The sequence below is a fragment of the Phyllobates terribilis genome, unplaced genomic scaffold (genome assembly GCF_046119375.1).
Source record: "Phyllobates terribilis strain yellow unplaced genomic scaffold, ASM4611937v1 Scaffold_2__4_contigs__length_985480577, whole genome shotgun sequence".
In the NCBI taxonomy this organism is placed as follows: domain Eukaryota; kingdom Metazoa; phylum Chordata; class Amphibia; order Anura; family Dendrobatidae; genus Phyllobates; species Phyllobates terribilis.
In genome coordinates, this window is record NW_027362762.1 from 206,241,994 (window position 1) to 206,259,478 (window position 17,485).

At 43.7% G+C, this 17,485-nt stretch overlaps 1 protein-coding gene across 1 annotated transcript in view; it reads right to left on the bottom strand.

The window, feature by feature from the left end:
- ACVRL1 (activin A receptor like type 1) overlaps window positions 1–17,485 on the bottom strand; it is a 126,276-nt gene that overhangs the window by 38,090 nt on the left and 70,701 nt on the right. Inside the window, exons 5-8 of the mRNA XM_073663826.1 lie at window positions 12,144–12,237; window positions 10,117–10,263; window positions 8,227–8,502; window positions 7,062–7,259 (exon numbers count right to left, since the gene is read on the bottom strand). Coding sequence (XP_073519927.1) covers window positions 7,062–7,259; window positions 8,227–8,502; window positions 10,117–10,263; window positions 12,144–12,237 — 715 coding nt within the window. The remainder of the gene's footprint in view (window positions 1–7,061; window positions 7,260–8,226; window positions 8,503–10,116; window positions 10,264–12,143; window positions 12,238–17,485) is intronic.

Here is a 17,485-nt window from a genome sequence, read left to right on the forward strand (position 1 = left end):
AAAAACTTATGAAATGCTGATAAATGTAGTTCAGTAACCAGAGACATCTGACTAACAGATTTAAAAGCCCTGAAGCAGCAAACTGTAAAAAACAAAATTTGTGTCAGTCTCAAAACTTTTGTTCACCACATTATAATGCAACTCTTTGCCCCCTTGTGGAAATGACTATAAATACAATTAGTTTTGTCCAAAAAGTAAAAATATTACATCACATATTAAACAAGTCAGTATGAGATTCCCACAGAAGTACTGGTGTCCTAGTCTTATACATTGCACTTCTATTGATATCATATATAAAAACTGCCCCCCTCACCATCTCAAAAAGCTGCTTATATTGTTAATATGCACAAAACCCCTAAATCTAAACTTGGTTTCTATGGACAAGATGAAAGGAAATACTAACCGTTTAAATCAGAACACAAATGTAGGCTAATGAGCACAGCAATATTATGCCTCAGAGGGATACAGAGGTTTTTTGGTCGGAATTCGTAAGAAACTCACAGAATACAATTGTGGAATAATCACATTTTTCTCCCCTTGTTTTGTACATATTGAACCTAACAGAGCATTATATGACTTCATGCAACTTTATTTATAGTGTTATACTTAAAGTTACTTCATGTCTCTTTCACAATTTCACACATGGTTCCTCCACTTGCCGACCGGGAGATTTTCAGTTTTTTCTTTTTTTACTCCTTTCCTTCCAAGAGCAATAACTTTTTCATTTTTTCCGCCAACATACAGTTGTGCTCAAAAGTTTACATACCCCGGCAGAATTTTTCCTTTCTTGGCCTTGTTTCAGAGAATATGAATGATAACAAAAAAAACTTTTTCTCCACTCATCGTTATTGGTTGGGTGAAGCCATTTACAATAGCGTTAATGACACTATTTAACCTGCAGATTAACCCCATATCTGCAGGTTAATAGTGTTTTTTTATGGTGACAGGTTCCCTTTAAGGCTATGCCCATACTTTGTGGCCAATGTGGGGTACATACACTAAGGCGTTTTGCGCCTGCCAATGGCCATCTATCACAGAGACCCTTTGTAAAGAAACGTATACCCCACAGTATACGTATCTTTGCAGTGGTCTACTGTATAGGAAAGTTCAGTCAGTTGCTCTTCCCTATATCATTAGATAAATGGTATATAGTTGCATACTAGCCAGACGGAGGCAGAAAGAACAAACTTTTGGCCTACATCTGGTGAATGCAGGTCTATGGTAACATTACAGTATACAGCAGACTAGGCACACAGAGGCATTGTGCACATAGCCTTACTTTACTTTATTTTTTAGTCTTCTTAGGGGACTTGAACCTTTTGTTATATATTATCATGGAGGAGTTATGGATTAGATTAATTAAAATCCAATATCACTGGAAACCTAGCAACATCTCCTCCATGAGTCCTAATAAAATTAGCAAGGAGCCAGTCTACAGTAAGACTAAAGGCTCTCTGCCTGTTCCCTTGTTAGCATAGGGGTGCTAAAATATACAATGCGGGTCAATTGCCCTTGAAGTAGACTGGACATCTCCAGTCCATACCAGGGACATCACATGACAATGGAAATGCAATATTTGCATTTCATAAGTATAATAATCTGATATCAACACCATCCACAGAGATATCTGTGATCAGGGTACATAATTATTTCTGTGGGTTAAAGTGGCAGGATTTTTGAGTGTGGGAAATCAAAGAATTGTAATATCAATCAAAATTCTGGATATATCATAGTCGTGTTTGGTGTGTGTAAGATGGAGAAAGTATACTTGGAAATATGGCGGTCATATTATTACACTAGGAAACTCCTGTGGGAAAAAATGACATAAATTAGAATTATGCACCCATCTTTTCTTGCATAAGCCATCCTCCTCTCACCTGACCAGGAGGAGGCTAGCGATGTGGATGAGACCCTTTATATTATCTCATACAGAAAAACTCATGATTAGATCCAGGAGAGACAATGTGAATTAGATCTGTTGACATTTCTGCGGTGATCTCCACTGCAAAGAATCGCTCCTCGATCTAATCATAGAATCATAGAATGGTAGAGTTGGAAGGGACCTCCTGGGTCATCTGGTCCAACCCCCTGCTCAAAGCAGGATTCACTATATCATCTCAGACAGATGTCTGTCCAGCCTCTGTTTGAAGACGTCCATTGAAGGGGAACTCACCACCTCTCGTGGCAGCCTGTTCCACTCATTAATCACTCTAACTGTCAAAAAGTTTTTTCTAATATCTAATCTGTGTCTCCTCCCATTTAGTTTCATCCCATTGCTTCTAGTCTTTCCTTGTGCAAATGAGAATAAAGATGATCCTTCTACAATGTGACAGCCCTTTACATATTTGTAGACAGCTATTAAGTCTCCTCTCAGTCTTCTTTTTTGCAAGCTAAACATTCCCAAATCCTGCAACCGTTCCTCATAGGACATGGTTTGCAGACCAGTCACCATTCTGGTCGCTCTTCTCTGAACTTGCTCCAGTTTGTCTATGTCTTTTTTAAAATGTGGTGCCCAAAACTGTACACAGTATTCCAGATGAGGTCTGACCAAAGAGGAGTAAAGACCGATAATGACTTCACGTGATCTAGACTGTATGCTTCTGTTAATACATCCCAGAATTGTATTTGCCTTTTTTGCTGCTGCATCACACTGTTGACTCATGTTCAGTCTATGATCTATTAGTATACCTAAGTCTTTTTCACATGTACTGTTGCTTAGCTCTATTCCTCCCATTCTGTATATGCTTTTTTCATTTTTATTGCCCAGATGTAGTACTTTGCATTTTTCCCTGTTAAAAACCATTCTGTTGGTTGCTGCCCACTGCTCCAGTTTATTTAGGTCTTTTTGAATCCTCTCTCTCTCTTCTCTAGTATTAGCTATCCCTCTTAGCTTTGTATCATCAGCAAATTTAATCAGTTTACCCTCAATTCCTTCATCTAAATCATTGATAAAGATGTTGAACAATACAGGTCCCAGGACGGAGCCCTGTGGTACCCCACTTGAGACATTCATCCAGCTGGATGTGAAGCCATTTACAACCACCCTTTGAGTCCGATCACTAAGCCAGTTATGAATCCACCTAACAGTTGCCTGGTCCATTGCATACTTGGTCATTTTTTCAATAAGGATGGTGTGAGATACTTTGTCAAATGCTTTGCTGAAGTCAAGATATACTATATCTACAGCATTTCCCTGATCCACCCAGTCAGTGATTCTGTCATAGAAGGAAATTAAGTTAGTCTGACATGACTTGTTAGTTACAAACCCATGCTGACTCTGGTTAATCACTTCATTCTTATCCATGTACTTACATACATGTTGTTTAATAATTTGTTCAAAGATCTTTCCTGGTATAGAAGTCAGACTCACCGGCCTATAGTTCCCTGGGTCCACCTTCTTCCCCTTTTTGAAGATAGGAACAACATTTGCTCTTCTCCAGTCTTCTGGGACTTCTCCTGTTCTCCAAGAATTTTCAAAGATTATGGAGAGTGGTTCTAAAATTTCTTCTACGATCTCCTTCAGTACTCTGGGGTGTAATTCATCTGGACCTGGAGACTTGAACTCATTTATGTTAGCTAAATATTCCCTCACAATCTTTCTGTTTACAGATAACTTGGATTCCTCTATTCCTTTAAAAGGACAGTGAAGATCAGTTGATGTTACATTTTCTTTCTGAGAGAAAACAGATGCAAAATAGGAATTAAAAAGTTCGGCCTTCTCAACATCCTCTCTTACCATTTCTCCATTTTCATCCTGTAAAAATCCTATAGCATCTTTGACTTTTCTTTTACTTTTGACAAACCCCCAAAATCCTTTTTTATTGCTTTTGACATCTCTTGCAAGCCTTAATTCATTGTCAGCTTTAGCTAACCTGATACGTGCCCTGCAGGATCTGCAGACTGCATTATAATCTTCTTTAGATATGCCTCCCTCTTTCCATTTAATAAACATTTCTTTCTTTCTTTTTAGCATGTGTTTAAGTTCTGTGTTCATCCATCCTGGTTTCCTTAAATGCTTCCCATTCTTCCTACTTTTCGGGATTGTTAACGATTGTGCTTTGAGAATCTCATTTTTAAAAATTTCCCATCCTTCCTGGACATTTTTGTCCTTAAGGACATCCAGCCATTGGATCCCTCCTATTCTCTTTCTGAGTCTCTTAAAATCTGCCTTTCTAAAATCTAACCTTGAAGTTTGAGTCTTCACATGTCTTCCTCCTCTAGTTATCCAAAATTCTATAATAGCATGATCGCTGCCTCCTAGGGTCCCAGCCACCTTTACCTCCTCAACCATTTCCTCCCTGTTTATAAGGATTAGATCCAAAGTAGCAGATCCCCTTGTTTTCTCCCCTACCTTTTGGAAGATAAAGTTGTCAGCAAGAGAGGATAAGAATTTGCTTGACCTGTTAGTTTTACTTGAGAGAGATTCCCAACAAATGTCTGGATAGTTGAAATCTCCCATGACCACTACGTCATATTTTTTGGAGAACTTGGTCATTTGATACATAAAGAGTTCATCCATATCTTCAGCTTGCCCAGGTGGCCTGTAGTAAATGCCTACAATGGTGTCCTTTCCGTTGTTCTCTCCTTGTATTCTTACCCAAACAGTTTCCACAGAACTCCCAGTCTCTGAAGCTTCAATCTCTGTGCAGATATACGCTTTTCTAACATACAATGCAACACCTCCTCCTCGTTTATCAAGTCTGTTTCTTGCAAATAAGTTGTATCCTTTTAGCCTTTTATTCCAATCATGTGTATCGTCCCACCAAGTTTCAGTGATTCCAATGACATCATATTCTTTTTCCTGCATTAGTAGTTCCAATTCTCCTTGTTTGTTGCCCATGCTTTGTGCATTTGTATAAACACATTTTAGTTTGTGATTGGTTTCTCTTCCTCCCATATTTTTATTATTTAGATTTTTTTGTCTTTGTTCTTCTTTTCCACTTCCAGTAGCAGAGATCTCAATAGTATTTGTCAGCTGTATGGCTTTTTCTGGCCTTTTGCTTCCCTTCCCACATTGTTCTAGTTTAAAGCTCTCCTGATGAGTGTAGCAAGGCGACTTCCAAATACATGTTTTCCAGTCTTCGTAAGGTGCACCCCATCTCTAGCAAGTAGTCCATCGTATAGGTAATTCATTCCGTGATCCAGAAATCCAAATCCTTGTTGACGGCACCATCGACGTAGCCAGTTGTTCACCTGTAGAATCTTATTCCACCTCATTGTTCCATGGCCATCCACTGGGAGGATGGATGAGAAGACCACCTGCACTCCCAATTCTTTCACTTTCTTGCCTAAGTCTTCAAAGTCAATGCAGATGGTTTCCAGGTCCTTTCTTGCGGTGTCATTTGTCCCCACATGTATTAGCAGGAATGGGTAGTGATCTGTAGGTCTGAAGAGTCTTGATATCCTGTCAGACACATCTTTAATTTTTGCTCCTGGAAGACAGCACATTTCTCTTGAGGTTATGTCTGGTCTGCAGATAGCGGCCTCTGTTCCTCTTAACAGGGAATCCCCCATGACCACCACTCTCCGTTTTTTCTTCACAACATTCTTCTTTCTCCATCCAGGAGGATTCTGAGGGCTTACAAGGTTATTCATTGCTGGCAAAGTCTTATTTTGCTGTATTTCTTCATGGTTCTCCTGCGTGAGAGCCTGGTACTGGTTCCTGAGCAGTATGGGTGCTGACTGCCTCTCGATCCTCCTGCTTCTGTGGGTCACATGCTTCCATTCCTCTGTTTCGTCGGGTGCAGTTCGAATTTCTTCTCTTTCTGAATCATGAAGAGATAATTCTGCTCTGTCTAAGAACTCTTCACCTTCCTTAATGATTTTCAAGGTAGTTAACCTCTCTTCTAGATTTCGCAACTTTTCCTCCAACAGGGACACAAGCTTGCATTTCTGGCATGTGAAGTTTGGCTTTTCCACTGGCAAGTCTGTGAACATGTAGCAGGATATGCAGCTCACCAAATGGCTCCTGGACTCTTCCATGTTCTTATTGTTAATGTTCTGAAAACAGTGAAAAAAGCTTAAGAAAAAAGCTACCGATGTCCTCTTTTCAGCTCCAACAGCCAAAATCCAGTGTTCTTTGAGCTCGCGGAGACTCTTCACTTACCCCAAAATGCAGTGGGAATATGCAAATTATCTCCTCAGGACTCCTCCCCTGGTTTACCGATGTCCTCTTTTCAGCTCCAACAGCCAAAATCCAGTGTTCTTTGAGCTCGCGGAGACTCTTCACCTACCCCAAAATGCAGTGGGAATATGCAAATTATCTCCTCAGGACTCCTCCCCTGGTAATCGTAATTGTTTTACACTGTTTTATATGTTAGGTATGTTTTTTTGCTATTTCATCTTGTAACTTTTTTAGAATTGTACCTTGTTTTTCGTATGTTAAATGTAAAATTTCATAAGTTTGCTGCTCTAAATTTACCCACGGCACCATCCCTGATTTGTAAATGCTGCTATTGGAGATTGACACCTGAATTTAAAAGCAGCGGCTAGAAGCAAATGATGGCTGTGTTGCACAGCTATCATCTGCCAGGAAAGATGCAGGCTCAGCTTATGAGCCTGCATCAAAGATGGGGCCTGACATATAACATAATATTAAGTCATATATTGGGAATGAGTTAAAATTCTGCATTTTCGCTTTCAACATTCTTAGTACCACCCACAAATTCCTTTAGAGCATACCTATGTGGGATGCAGAAATTGCTAGTCGCATTTCGACCAATCTGCCAAATATGGACATACGAATGTTTATTTTCTGCACTGTGACATCGCTGTGTGCATTTTCCTTTAGCGTTATAATTTTGTATATTAGCCCTATGCTATGATAGCATTGCATTAATTTTGCTTGCACGGTGAAATTAATGAATTCTACTCTCTATTTTTTTTTATAATTCATCTGATCACCTTTCATAACAACCTAGAGCTAATGCAAAGTAGAACCATAAAAACTGAAGCAGCAAACTTTGTGAAAACCATAATTTATGCCAGTTGCAAAACTTTTAGCCAGGACTGTAGAATAATATCAATCAGCATTAGAAAATAAATATATATTCAAAACTCACCATTTATAATTGTTCTTCTGCAAATTTCCCACACTACCAATCCATATGCCCAAACATCGGTCTGTCTGTAAGATTCAAACGAACCTGTGCGGATTGTTTCATCCAAGACCTCTGGTGCCATGTAACGTTTGGTGCCAACTCTTGGATTGTTACCAATATCTAGGTAGTCATCATTTTGCGTGTGCACCACTGCAAGACCTGATAAAGGGTACACTTTTATTTTATTGTTATCCATAACATATAAAAAAAACCTTCACAATTCCCAAACCTCTAACCTACAGGCTGAGGATGCCATACTCTGGTTGGTATAGCTCTAAATTATCATTTATAAATGGTGCTGCCGATTAAAATGTGCATCAAACAACATGTGATGCAAGAGGGGAGTATAACCTGTCACTCATGGCTTCTATCTCTGTCCCCTGGCGACATCTTGTTTCATAGTTAGAAGAGGATATAAAAGCAGAGTGCGAGCGCTGCACTCACCTCTCCCACAGTGTCTATCACCATGGATCCAGGGCATCTTCAGAGGGTGGCGATGCAAGAAACTAGTGAGTAACTGCAGCACTTCCCCGTGATGATGTCCTGTTCCAGAAGGGGCAGGGAAGCGAGTGCAGCCCCAGCCCCATTTAGAGATTAGCTAGATAGGGAGAAGTGTAGGATATTGTGTAATAAAGTGTAAATTACAAAAGTGGTTAGGGTGTGAAGATAGATATTTAAAAAGGACATTTTAGGTACTGAACCACCCCTTTAATGGCTTGGCTTGCTCATATGGGCCAATGCAAACTCTACAAGGACAGAATGATACTTAAGGAGGTTGTCTGTAATTAAACAATTGAAATGAATAGGAGATAGAGTGCAGTACCTGGCAGCGGCCACTAAACAGTGTAAGGGGCTGCATCTCTTTTATGCGGATATCAGTTGATCTGGGGGGGTGTTAGGTACTGACCTCCCACCAATTTCATATTGATCCTAAGGAACGGTCATCATGTGTTTAGTTTCAAACAAACCACTTTCCTTATTATTTCAACTAAATAACACCAAAACAAAGAAAATATAAAACAGTATTTGGATAATCTATTTGGTGAAACTGCCTTTATATTATATAGATAATGAGGTGCCCATAGTCCCAGTAGGGTTATGGACTCCTTTTACTGCTGAGCCTCACCTAGATCTGCAATGCAACATTGTTTATTGGATTTCACAAGGATGTTTCTGCTCTTCAGGTCTCTATGTGCAATGGCCGGTTTCCCTTGAGTGCCAAATATCTCCACATGAAGGTGCACTAATCCACAAATAATAGATAAGGCAAGCTGTAAGCAACCTTCTGGATCAACCGTTGTCCTCTGCAGATAGTCATATAAAGATCCATTGTCGTGATAATGAGTAATAAGCCACAGCTGAGTGCTGGAGTTCCGAGAAGTCATGTCAGATGCAATAAAGCCTACAAAAAAAGAAGCTAAACATGTTATCCAGCTCCAGAAACCCATGTCTCATAATAGTTTCTTATCTCTGGGCCCCCATATTTAGTAGGTTTAATGATCAACCTTTACTATATAGATATGTGTAGAATGCTTTGTATAATGAACAAATAATTTGCAGAATGAATGGCAGAAACTCAATATCTTTAATGTATATAAAAAATTACATCTGTTTATAGAGAGTAATACGATGAGTATTTTGTGCATTTTTCATGATGCAGATATTTTGCAGCATTTCTGTACCAATTGGCTGCATTAGGTTATTTCCGTTTTTTCATTGCGTTTACGTGTGGGGTTTTTTTTATGAGCGTTTTTCAAAAAAAAATTTCAGCTGCAGATTTTGTTTTTGTTGTGTCATGTTTTAAATAAAACTGCTTTGTCTTGGAAACGTCCTGTTACTTAGCTTTGATAAATATGTATTGATAAACTCATGTGTGGATTACATGTGTTTTACTGCGTCTCCGCAGTGGAAGCATACGTCCATATATTGCACCACAGAAAGCTTTGATAGAGGACGCAGGAATCACGTCCAAAACACGTCACCTCATTTATCAAACCATTATCCCTCCTCTCTTTTTGTGGCTATGTCTTTTTAAGATTTTTTGAATAAATTCATGTTTTTATTAGAGCTGAAAAATAAGGTTTTCTGTTGCATACTTCACATCTTGGTGAGGCGTCTTAAGTGCTCCTCTTCAACCTAATTGAGCTGCAAGCAGGTGAGCTGGCATATACTCTTTGTACGTATTACTACAGGATGGGGACATTATTACAAGATGAGGACCAGGATGGGGACATTACTACAAGATGTTTGCCAGAATTACTATGTGGAGCTAATTGTAAGACAATATTACTGTATGTGGCCAGTAGGAGGACAAAAAGAAAAGAAAAGGAAAAAAAAATGTAAAAAAAAAAATTCAAAATAAAGTATGAAAAAATAATCAAAAAATATTTTTCCACTAAAAATGCTTTTTTATGTACGAAGGTTAACAAAAAAATGTACACCTTTGTTGTTGTCACATCCTTAACGACTCTAGCTATAAAACTGTACCATAACTCATACGATAAATGGCATAAAAAAAGAAATAAAAAATGATCAAAAAGGTATATGCAAAGAAAAAATATATCACTAAAAATGTCATCTCGTCCTGCAAAGAATGCACACATCAAATTCAAATTAATTCTATGTACGGCCCATAAACCCAGGCGAGTTTGAGACCCCTGCTGTACCCAGTCCAATGCATAAAGCATAGCATAATGTTCTGAGTCCATGAATATGCAGAAACTTTCCTCTCCTAGTGTACAGTATGTTGGAAATGTTCAGACTCCCTGTGGTGCAATGCATGGTCCTTTGGTGAGTCTAGACTTCAGTCTAGATTTAAGAGTGTGGTTTTATACTATGGAATGGCAGCCCTCAAAGTAATTTCATACATCCATTACCACTGCATGTGTATAATTAATGAGGAGATAACCAAAATGGATTATCGAAAATGTTGCAGGATTATATAATGGGGTGGAAAATATTGCAGGAACAAGACCACTGTCTTTTAACTAATCAAAGTAACTACTGTATATGTTACCTAAAATATTTTCATGACGTAACAAAACTGTGTTGTAAATCTCTGTCTCTCTAAACCATGACTGTTCATCCCGAGAAGAAAATATTTTAACCGCCACATTTTCCCCCTGCCACAATCCTCTCCACACTTCTCCGTATCGCCCTTTACCTAAATTGAAAAATAAAAGCAATCAGGTTATAGTTACAAGTATTTGCTTCAGATCTGTAACAGCAGATAGTAAAATGCACATGAACTGGGGTTTTCAGAGCCTTATTCACATTCTGTGGAAAATTAGAATCTACAGATTTGGTGACAGTTTACAATCTGCAGTGTTCATGTGTTTCTGGATTTTGGATTTGCCACCTCTCTCAACCAGTGAAATACAAATGGTAACATGTGTGGCCAAATCTGCAAAAAAAATACAAATACATACTGCAAACAAAGAAGCAGATTTCAGGGTATGATTTGATTGTAGATTTTTAATTCTACATAATGTCCCATAAATTGTGGATTCAGCATCAATTTCACCTAATGTAAAGGGTAGAAATCCAGACATATCTTTACATGGCTTCTCCATTCCTCCGTTACAAAGAAATCAATGTTTTCATTTTTATGCAAAGGAGGCTAAAGAACTATTTTAGAGCTGAAGCCTCTGTCACTCCAGGTCTATTCCCCGCCCACCGACGCCTCCTCTAGCTTGACTGACAGCCTCTATGCTGTGTGACATCCAGCAAAGGAGCCGTCAGTCAAGCAGGAGGATGCAGCGCTGAGCCAGAAATAGAGCTGGAGTGACAATGGCTTCAGATCAATAATAGCTCTTCAGCCTCATTTGTATATCAATTCAAACGCTGATTTCTGAGTAACGGAGATATGGACTAGTCATATAAAGTTATTTCTGGAATTGTTTTTAAAGAGCTACAGGAGTATTGGTACATAGTACAAGTGATCAGAGGATCACAGGTTCAAATCCTCTAAAAAGACTAACAAATACACTAAAAAGTAAAAAAAAAATGAAAAAATTAACAAAACATATAAAAAAGGGGCAGCACGGTGGCTCAGTGTTTAGCACTGCAGCCTTTCAGTGCTGGGGTCCTGGGTTCAAATCCCACCAAGGACAACATCTGCAAGGAGTTTGTATGTTCTCCCAGTGTTTGTGTGGGTTTCCTCCGGGTTCTCTGGTTTCCTCCCACACTCTAAAGACATACTGATAGGGAATGTAGATTGTGAGCCCCAATGGGGACAGGGATGATAATGTCTGTAAAACGCTGTGGAATTAATGGCGCTAATAAGTGAGGAAAATAAATAAATAAAAAAAATACACTTATGTGTTATCGCTGCGTCCATAAGAGTCTGATCTATCAAAACATGAAATTAACTAATCCTATTGATAAATGTTGTCCAAAAAATGTAAATACGCCAAAATTGTGGATTTTTTTGGTCGCTGTAACGCTGCAAAAAATGCTGTGAAAAGCGATCAAAATGTCATATTGGTCTTAAGTGGTATGAATAAGAACGTTGACTCACCCTGCAAATAAACAAGCCCTCACACAGATCTATCGACCAAAAAATGAAAGCATTACAGGTCACAATAATGGCGCCACAATAATTTTCTTTTGAACAAATATCCATTTTTTTTCACCTTTAAAATAATAATAAAAAAAACTGAACATGTTTGGTAACATAATTGTACTGACCTGGACAATCATGGTACTTGGTAATAATTACTACACAATGTATGCTGTAAAAACATTTCCCAAAAAACAATGTCAGTATTGCAGGGAGTTGGAATTTTTTTACAGTACACTATGTGGTAAAAATTAATGGTGTCATGCAAAAGCACAACTCGTTCTACAAAAAGCAAGCCATCATCTGTCTATGTGGATGGGAAAATAAAAAAGGGGGCCTGAGATTTCTATAAATCCCATCCACTTTGATAGAACTGTAATAAGCTGCATTTTTCACTCACTGAAATGGCGCAACATCAAACATTCACCAAAAACTCATTGTGTGAACTTAGCCTTAAAGTAGACATCATTGTCGACTCTTACCTACACATTCCACAAGTGTAACCTGACGAGCCACAGTTCTTTGTACCAGGAATGGTAGCCCCGAGCCACTACCAGTAGTACAGTCTAAAAGATCCTGCAAAAATAAAGACATATCTGGTTATACATCGCATAGTGAATTAATGAGAATCAAGAAAGCCATTAAGATATGTGGTATGAGGTAATAAGTAAAAACCTCTCTTTACTATTAGGACTCCTATACGCATCCATTTTTTCTTGCTTATGTCATTAAAGGGGTTGTCCAGTCTTAAATTACAATTCTGCAATCACTGTATGTGGCTGCAGATTTGTGAATCGTCACAATGCGTGCACTGCGTGCTGTGAGGATTCTCTCTGGTGCTAATGTAGCACCCTGAGGATTCGGCTGCTACAGGGGTATTGCACCTCAACCCAGAGGTGTGATATTCCACTCCCGGGTAAGGATGGAGTGTGGAACTGAGCTCAGTTAGCTGCATGCACTACACACATCCCATTTCCGAGGAACAGACCGATGGTACTCCCACTAGAGAAATGTGCAGGTACGACAGTGTCTGTTCCTGGCTGGAGTGGGAGGGGGGTGAAACATCCCAGTAGTGTAGGGGCAGATAGGGGGAGCAGTCTGGGTAGTGCTAGGAGCTCATTGGGTGCTGGTCACCTGAGCTCACACATAGAGGGAGTATATAAGGTGGGAACCATCTTAGATCAGGGTCAGTCTTTTGCAGAGTGAGGTCAGTCTGGCAGAGCAGAGGAGAAGAGCAGCTCCAAGGCCAAGAGAGAGAGAGAGAGGAGAAAGAAAGACCCAGAGGGGGAGAAAGAAGGAACTCCAAGAGCCCAAATTAGACCAGAGGGTGAAGAGTTGGCAACAGGGTACCGGATCCCAAGCTGGCAGAGGCTACAGCACACCTTAGCCAGGAACCGGAGGTCGTGGGCAGGATCTGCCACGATCACCCACTAAATCCACCCGGAAGGCAGACCAGGAATAGGGTCAGGGAACCCAGAGACAAGGGTTTACCACCAAGAGACCCGAGGGAGCCGGACATAGGTGGATCCCTGGTGGGGAAGGCCAGAGAAGAGGACAGGACAGAAAGGGAGCTCAGGACCACGCTCCAGAATCACCTGGGGGTTGGCCGAGTCCAGGACCTGGTGGACGCAGCACGGCTCGGGTGGTCACTTAAGGCCGGAGTGACCAGAACAACTGCAGTAAGTAAACAAACCCTGAACTGCACAGCCCGACTCTGAGTCTCATTTCCATCCCCGCTGCACCACCACAACCCCCATCCTCTGCAACTGACCCCCTGAGGCTATCCCCCTCCCGTTGGGGGTTATACTACCTGAGCTGCACATACATCACCAGCCTCAGCGGACCCTGCTGCAGCGGCGGCCGTATTGACCGCAATTCAACGGGTGGCGTAGTCGACACAAAAGAACATCTAGTAACATCATAAGGACTGCCACACACTGAGCTTGACACCCTGGGCACGGACCGGGTCACAGCCACTCGGAGACTACAACCCCCATCTGATCCGGTTCCGGGTATCCCTAACAGCACTGGCCCAGGGGGCGCGTCAACTTTGGCGTAGTCGGCAGGATAACGTGCCCGCAACAACCGGGTACTGCGTGCCTGAAGAAAAGTTCACCGTTACCTTAAAAAGAAGTCTCCCGCCGGTTCCGGAGGGTCCCCGCCATCGGGCCCCATCACAGGTCGTTTCCCGTAGGTTGCCCGCCATCTGCAGCTTTTTCCCACCATCCATGGAGTTTCCCGCCACTGGGAGACGATTCCCGCCATTTCCGAAGATTTCCCGCCTTGGGGGAGCGGACGCCATTATGGGCGTGCCAGAGGGTGGCAAAAGGCCACCTCCCATCGTGGGCCAGGTCGAAGAATGGCGCCAAAAGCGGAAACCGCGCCCACCAACAGAGACTGTGATGCTGGAAGTGTCCATCAGCGTAAGAGAACTGCCCCTGGAACTGAAGTTGCCCCGGGACCACCCTCGATGTGGGCGGAGACAGAAGAAGAGAACAAAGATGGGTGTCGCCTGGAGCAGTCTGGAGAGAGCGCACCCGGAGACAAGACGTCTGGAAGAGAGTCCAGAGAGAGCCTACCCGGAGATGGAGGGAGAGTCAGGCAGCACCGACCCAGTGGTCAGGAGCCTGTTGCAGGTCGCCACTCCAGAAGGCCTGCTGGAGATCCTAGCACAGCTCCCCCGAGACCGGGAGTGTGCACAGACCGCGTTGGAGGGCCTCGCACGGAGGATGGCCCGGGTGCAGCGAGAGACGTTGGCGGAGTGGAGCCGAGAGATGGCCCAGCAGACCGGAACCCGTCAGCGGAGCACGCCACCCGAGACGAGGAGACAGACCGCCTCTGAGGATGGCGCAGGAGGAATGAAGGCAGGAGACGGCGCCGAGAAGGGAGCTGAACGGACGGAGGCAGGTAAAGGGGACGTCTCTACCCCGAGCCGGGAAACCGCGTGCCTGCCCCAGCTCCCCGTCGCAGAGCCCGAAATTCCCCCTGCCGTGCCCGTCGTTGCATCGTCACCGCCGCCGACTAGGCCTCAACCGGAAACCGCGGCCGCGACCCCTGTGACGTCACACGCCTCGACCTCGAGCGTGGCCAAGCAGGAAATACCACCGGCCTGGTCGCAAGGCCTAGTACCCCCGGGCGCCGCAATACCAACAGCGCCCCCTACCTCCGCGGAGCCACGGGCCTGGTCGCAGGGCCGAATAACCCAGGGCGCCGCCGTTCTTACGGTGCCCTTTGCCTTTAAGGTGCCCCAAGCCTGGTCGCAAGGCCTGGTCGACCCGGGCGCAGCTACCATCAACGCGCCCTCAACATCTAGAGTGCCACACCTGGGTGAAGACCTGTTCGCCCAGCATGCGTGCCCGGATGGGCAGCCCTTCATATGGCCCCAGGAGTACATTCAGCTGGAACTCCAGAGAGCAAGACCCCTAGACGAGCCCCTGATTCCGGCTCCGAAGCCTGTAAAGAGGACCTCGCCCCCGCTGGAGGAGGAGCTGCGGTGTGAGGAGGAGCAAGAGGACCCGGACGGGTCTGAAGAATCTAAAGAAGGAGCAGGAGGACGCCGTCGTTGAAGTACGGTAGAGAGAGACTGTATAAAGTTGCCCGTCGGGGTACCAAGAACTGTTACTTATTTAAAATATGTTCCCCATTGGGACCAGCCAAGAGTGAACTGTTAACCCCGTGTGTCCCTAGTTCCTAATACCTGGCCGAGGACTGAGAGCGGCCATAATTCCCTTGTATATAGTTGCGCTTCCTAAAGCGCCCCCTACCGGTTTTATAGGAAACCGTGTTTCTTCAAGAGACTGTCGCACTTTACCCGGTCACAAGTTGCACCGTGGCCGGAGGAACAAGAGTGTTATTTATGATAAGTTTTATATGAAAAGTTTATGCTGATAATATATGATGTTTTATATGCTTATGTTTTATGAAAAAAAAATGTATGTTTGTGGATGTTTATATCTTACAGCCCGAGGACGTGCTGTGATTTACCAGGGGGGAATGTAGCACCCTGAGGATTCGGCTGCTACAGGGGTATTGCACCTCAACCCAGAGGTGTGATATTCCACTCCCGGGTAAGGATGGAGTGTGGAACTGAGCTCAGTTAGCTGCATGCACTACACACATCCCATTTCCGAGGAACAGACCGATGGTACTCCCACTAGAGAAATGTGCAGGTACGACAGTGTCTGTTCCTGGCTGGAGTGGGAGGGGGGTGGAACATCCCAGTAGTGTAGGGGCAGATAGGGGGAGCAGTCTGGGTAGTGCTAGGAGCTCATTGGGTGCTGGTCACCTGAGCTCACACATAGAGGGAGTATATAAGGTGGGAACCATCTTAGATCAGGGTCAGTCTTTTGCAGGGTGAGGTCAGTCTGGCAGAGCAGAGGAGAAGAGCAGCTCCAAGGCCAAGAGAGAGAGAGAGAGGAGAAAGAAAGACCCAGAGGGGGAGAAAGAAGGAACTCCAAGAGCCCAAATTAGACCAGAGGGTGAAGAGTTGGCAACAGGGTACCGGATCCCAAGCTGGCAGAGGCTACAGCACACCTTAGCCAGGAACCGGAGGTCGTGGGCAGGATCTGCCACGATCACCCACTAAATCCACCCGGAAGGCAGACCAGGAATAGGGTCAGGGAACCCAGAGACAAGGGTTTACCACCAAGAGGCCCGAGGGAGCCGGACATAGGTGGATCCCTGGTGGGGAAGGCCAGAGAAGAGGACAGGACAGAAAGGGAGCTCAGGACCACGCTCCAGAATCACCTGGGGGTTGGCCGAGTCCAGGACCTGGTGGACGCAGCACGGCTCGGGTGGTCACTTAAGGCCGGAGTGACCAGAACAACTGCAGTAAGTAAACAAACCCTGAACTGCACAGCCCGACTCTGAGTCTCATTTCCATCCCCGCTGCACCACCACAACCCCCATCCTCTGCAACTGACCCCCTGAGGCTATCCCCCTCCCGTTGGGGGTTATACTACCTGAGCTGCACATACATCACCAGCCTCAGCGGACCCTGCTGCAGCGGCGGCCGTATTGACCGCAATTCAACGGGTGGCGTAGTCGACACAAAAGAACATCTAGTAACATCATAAGGACTGCCACACACTGAGCTTGACACCCTGGGCACGGACCGGGTCACAGCCACTCGGAGACTACAACCCCCATCTGATCCGGTTCCAGGTATCCCTAACAGCACTGGCCCAGGGGGCGCGTCACTGGCGCCAGGAGTGGAGGGGGCGAGACCACAAGTATTTGATTTGCATACTTCTGGCCACATTCCAACTAGACTGTTTGTGGCCTTGCTCAATACACTTGCATTAAGTGAGGCCAGATACAGTCTTGTCGGCACATGACTGCTTGTATGCAAATCACATACTTGTGGTCACGCCCCCTTCTTTCCCAGCGCCGACACCAGAGAATCCTCACAATATGCAGTGCACGTGATGTGAGGATTCACAAGTCTGCAGTCACTTGTAGTGACTGCAGACTTGTAGTTTAAGACCGGAAAACCCCTTTAATGACCGATTTTCTGCAGTGTTTGATCAGTGGCTCAGTTTTTCCATTAGTGTTTTATCAGTGAAACTAACTTCTCCTATCAAGCAGTTAGTGAAAAACAAACAGCACACAGATTTCACATGGATGGCATTCACGTCCTGTCTGAGATTTTCATGGACTCATAGACTTGCATTGGTGAGATTGATCTGTGAATCAGATATCCTGAACTAATACCCCGATTACCACCTCACTAGGGCAATCGGGAAGAGCCGAGGCTAAGCTCCAGAATTGGTGCATCTAATGAATGCGCCATTTCTGAGGGCTGGTCTAATTAGTCTGGGAAGGA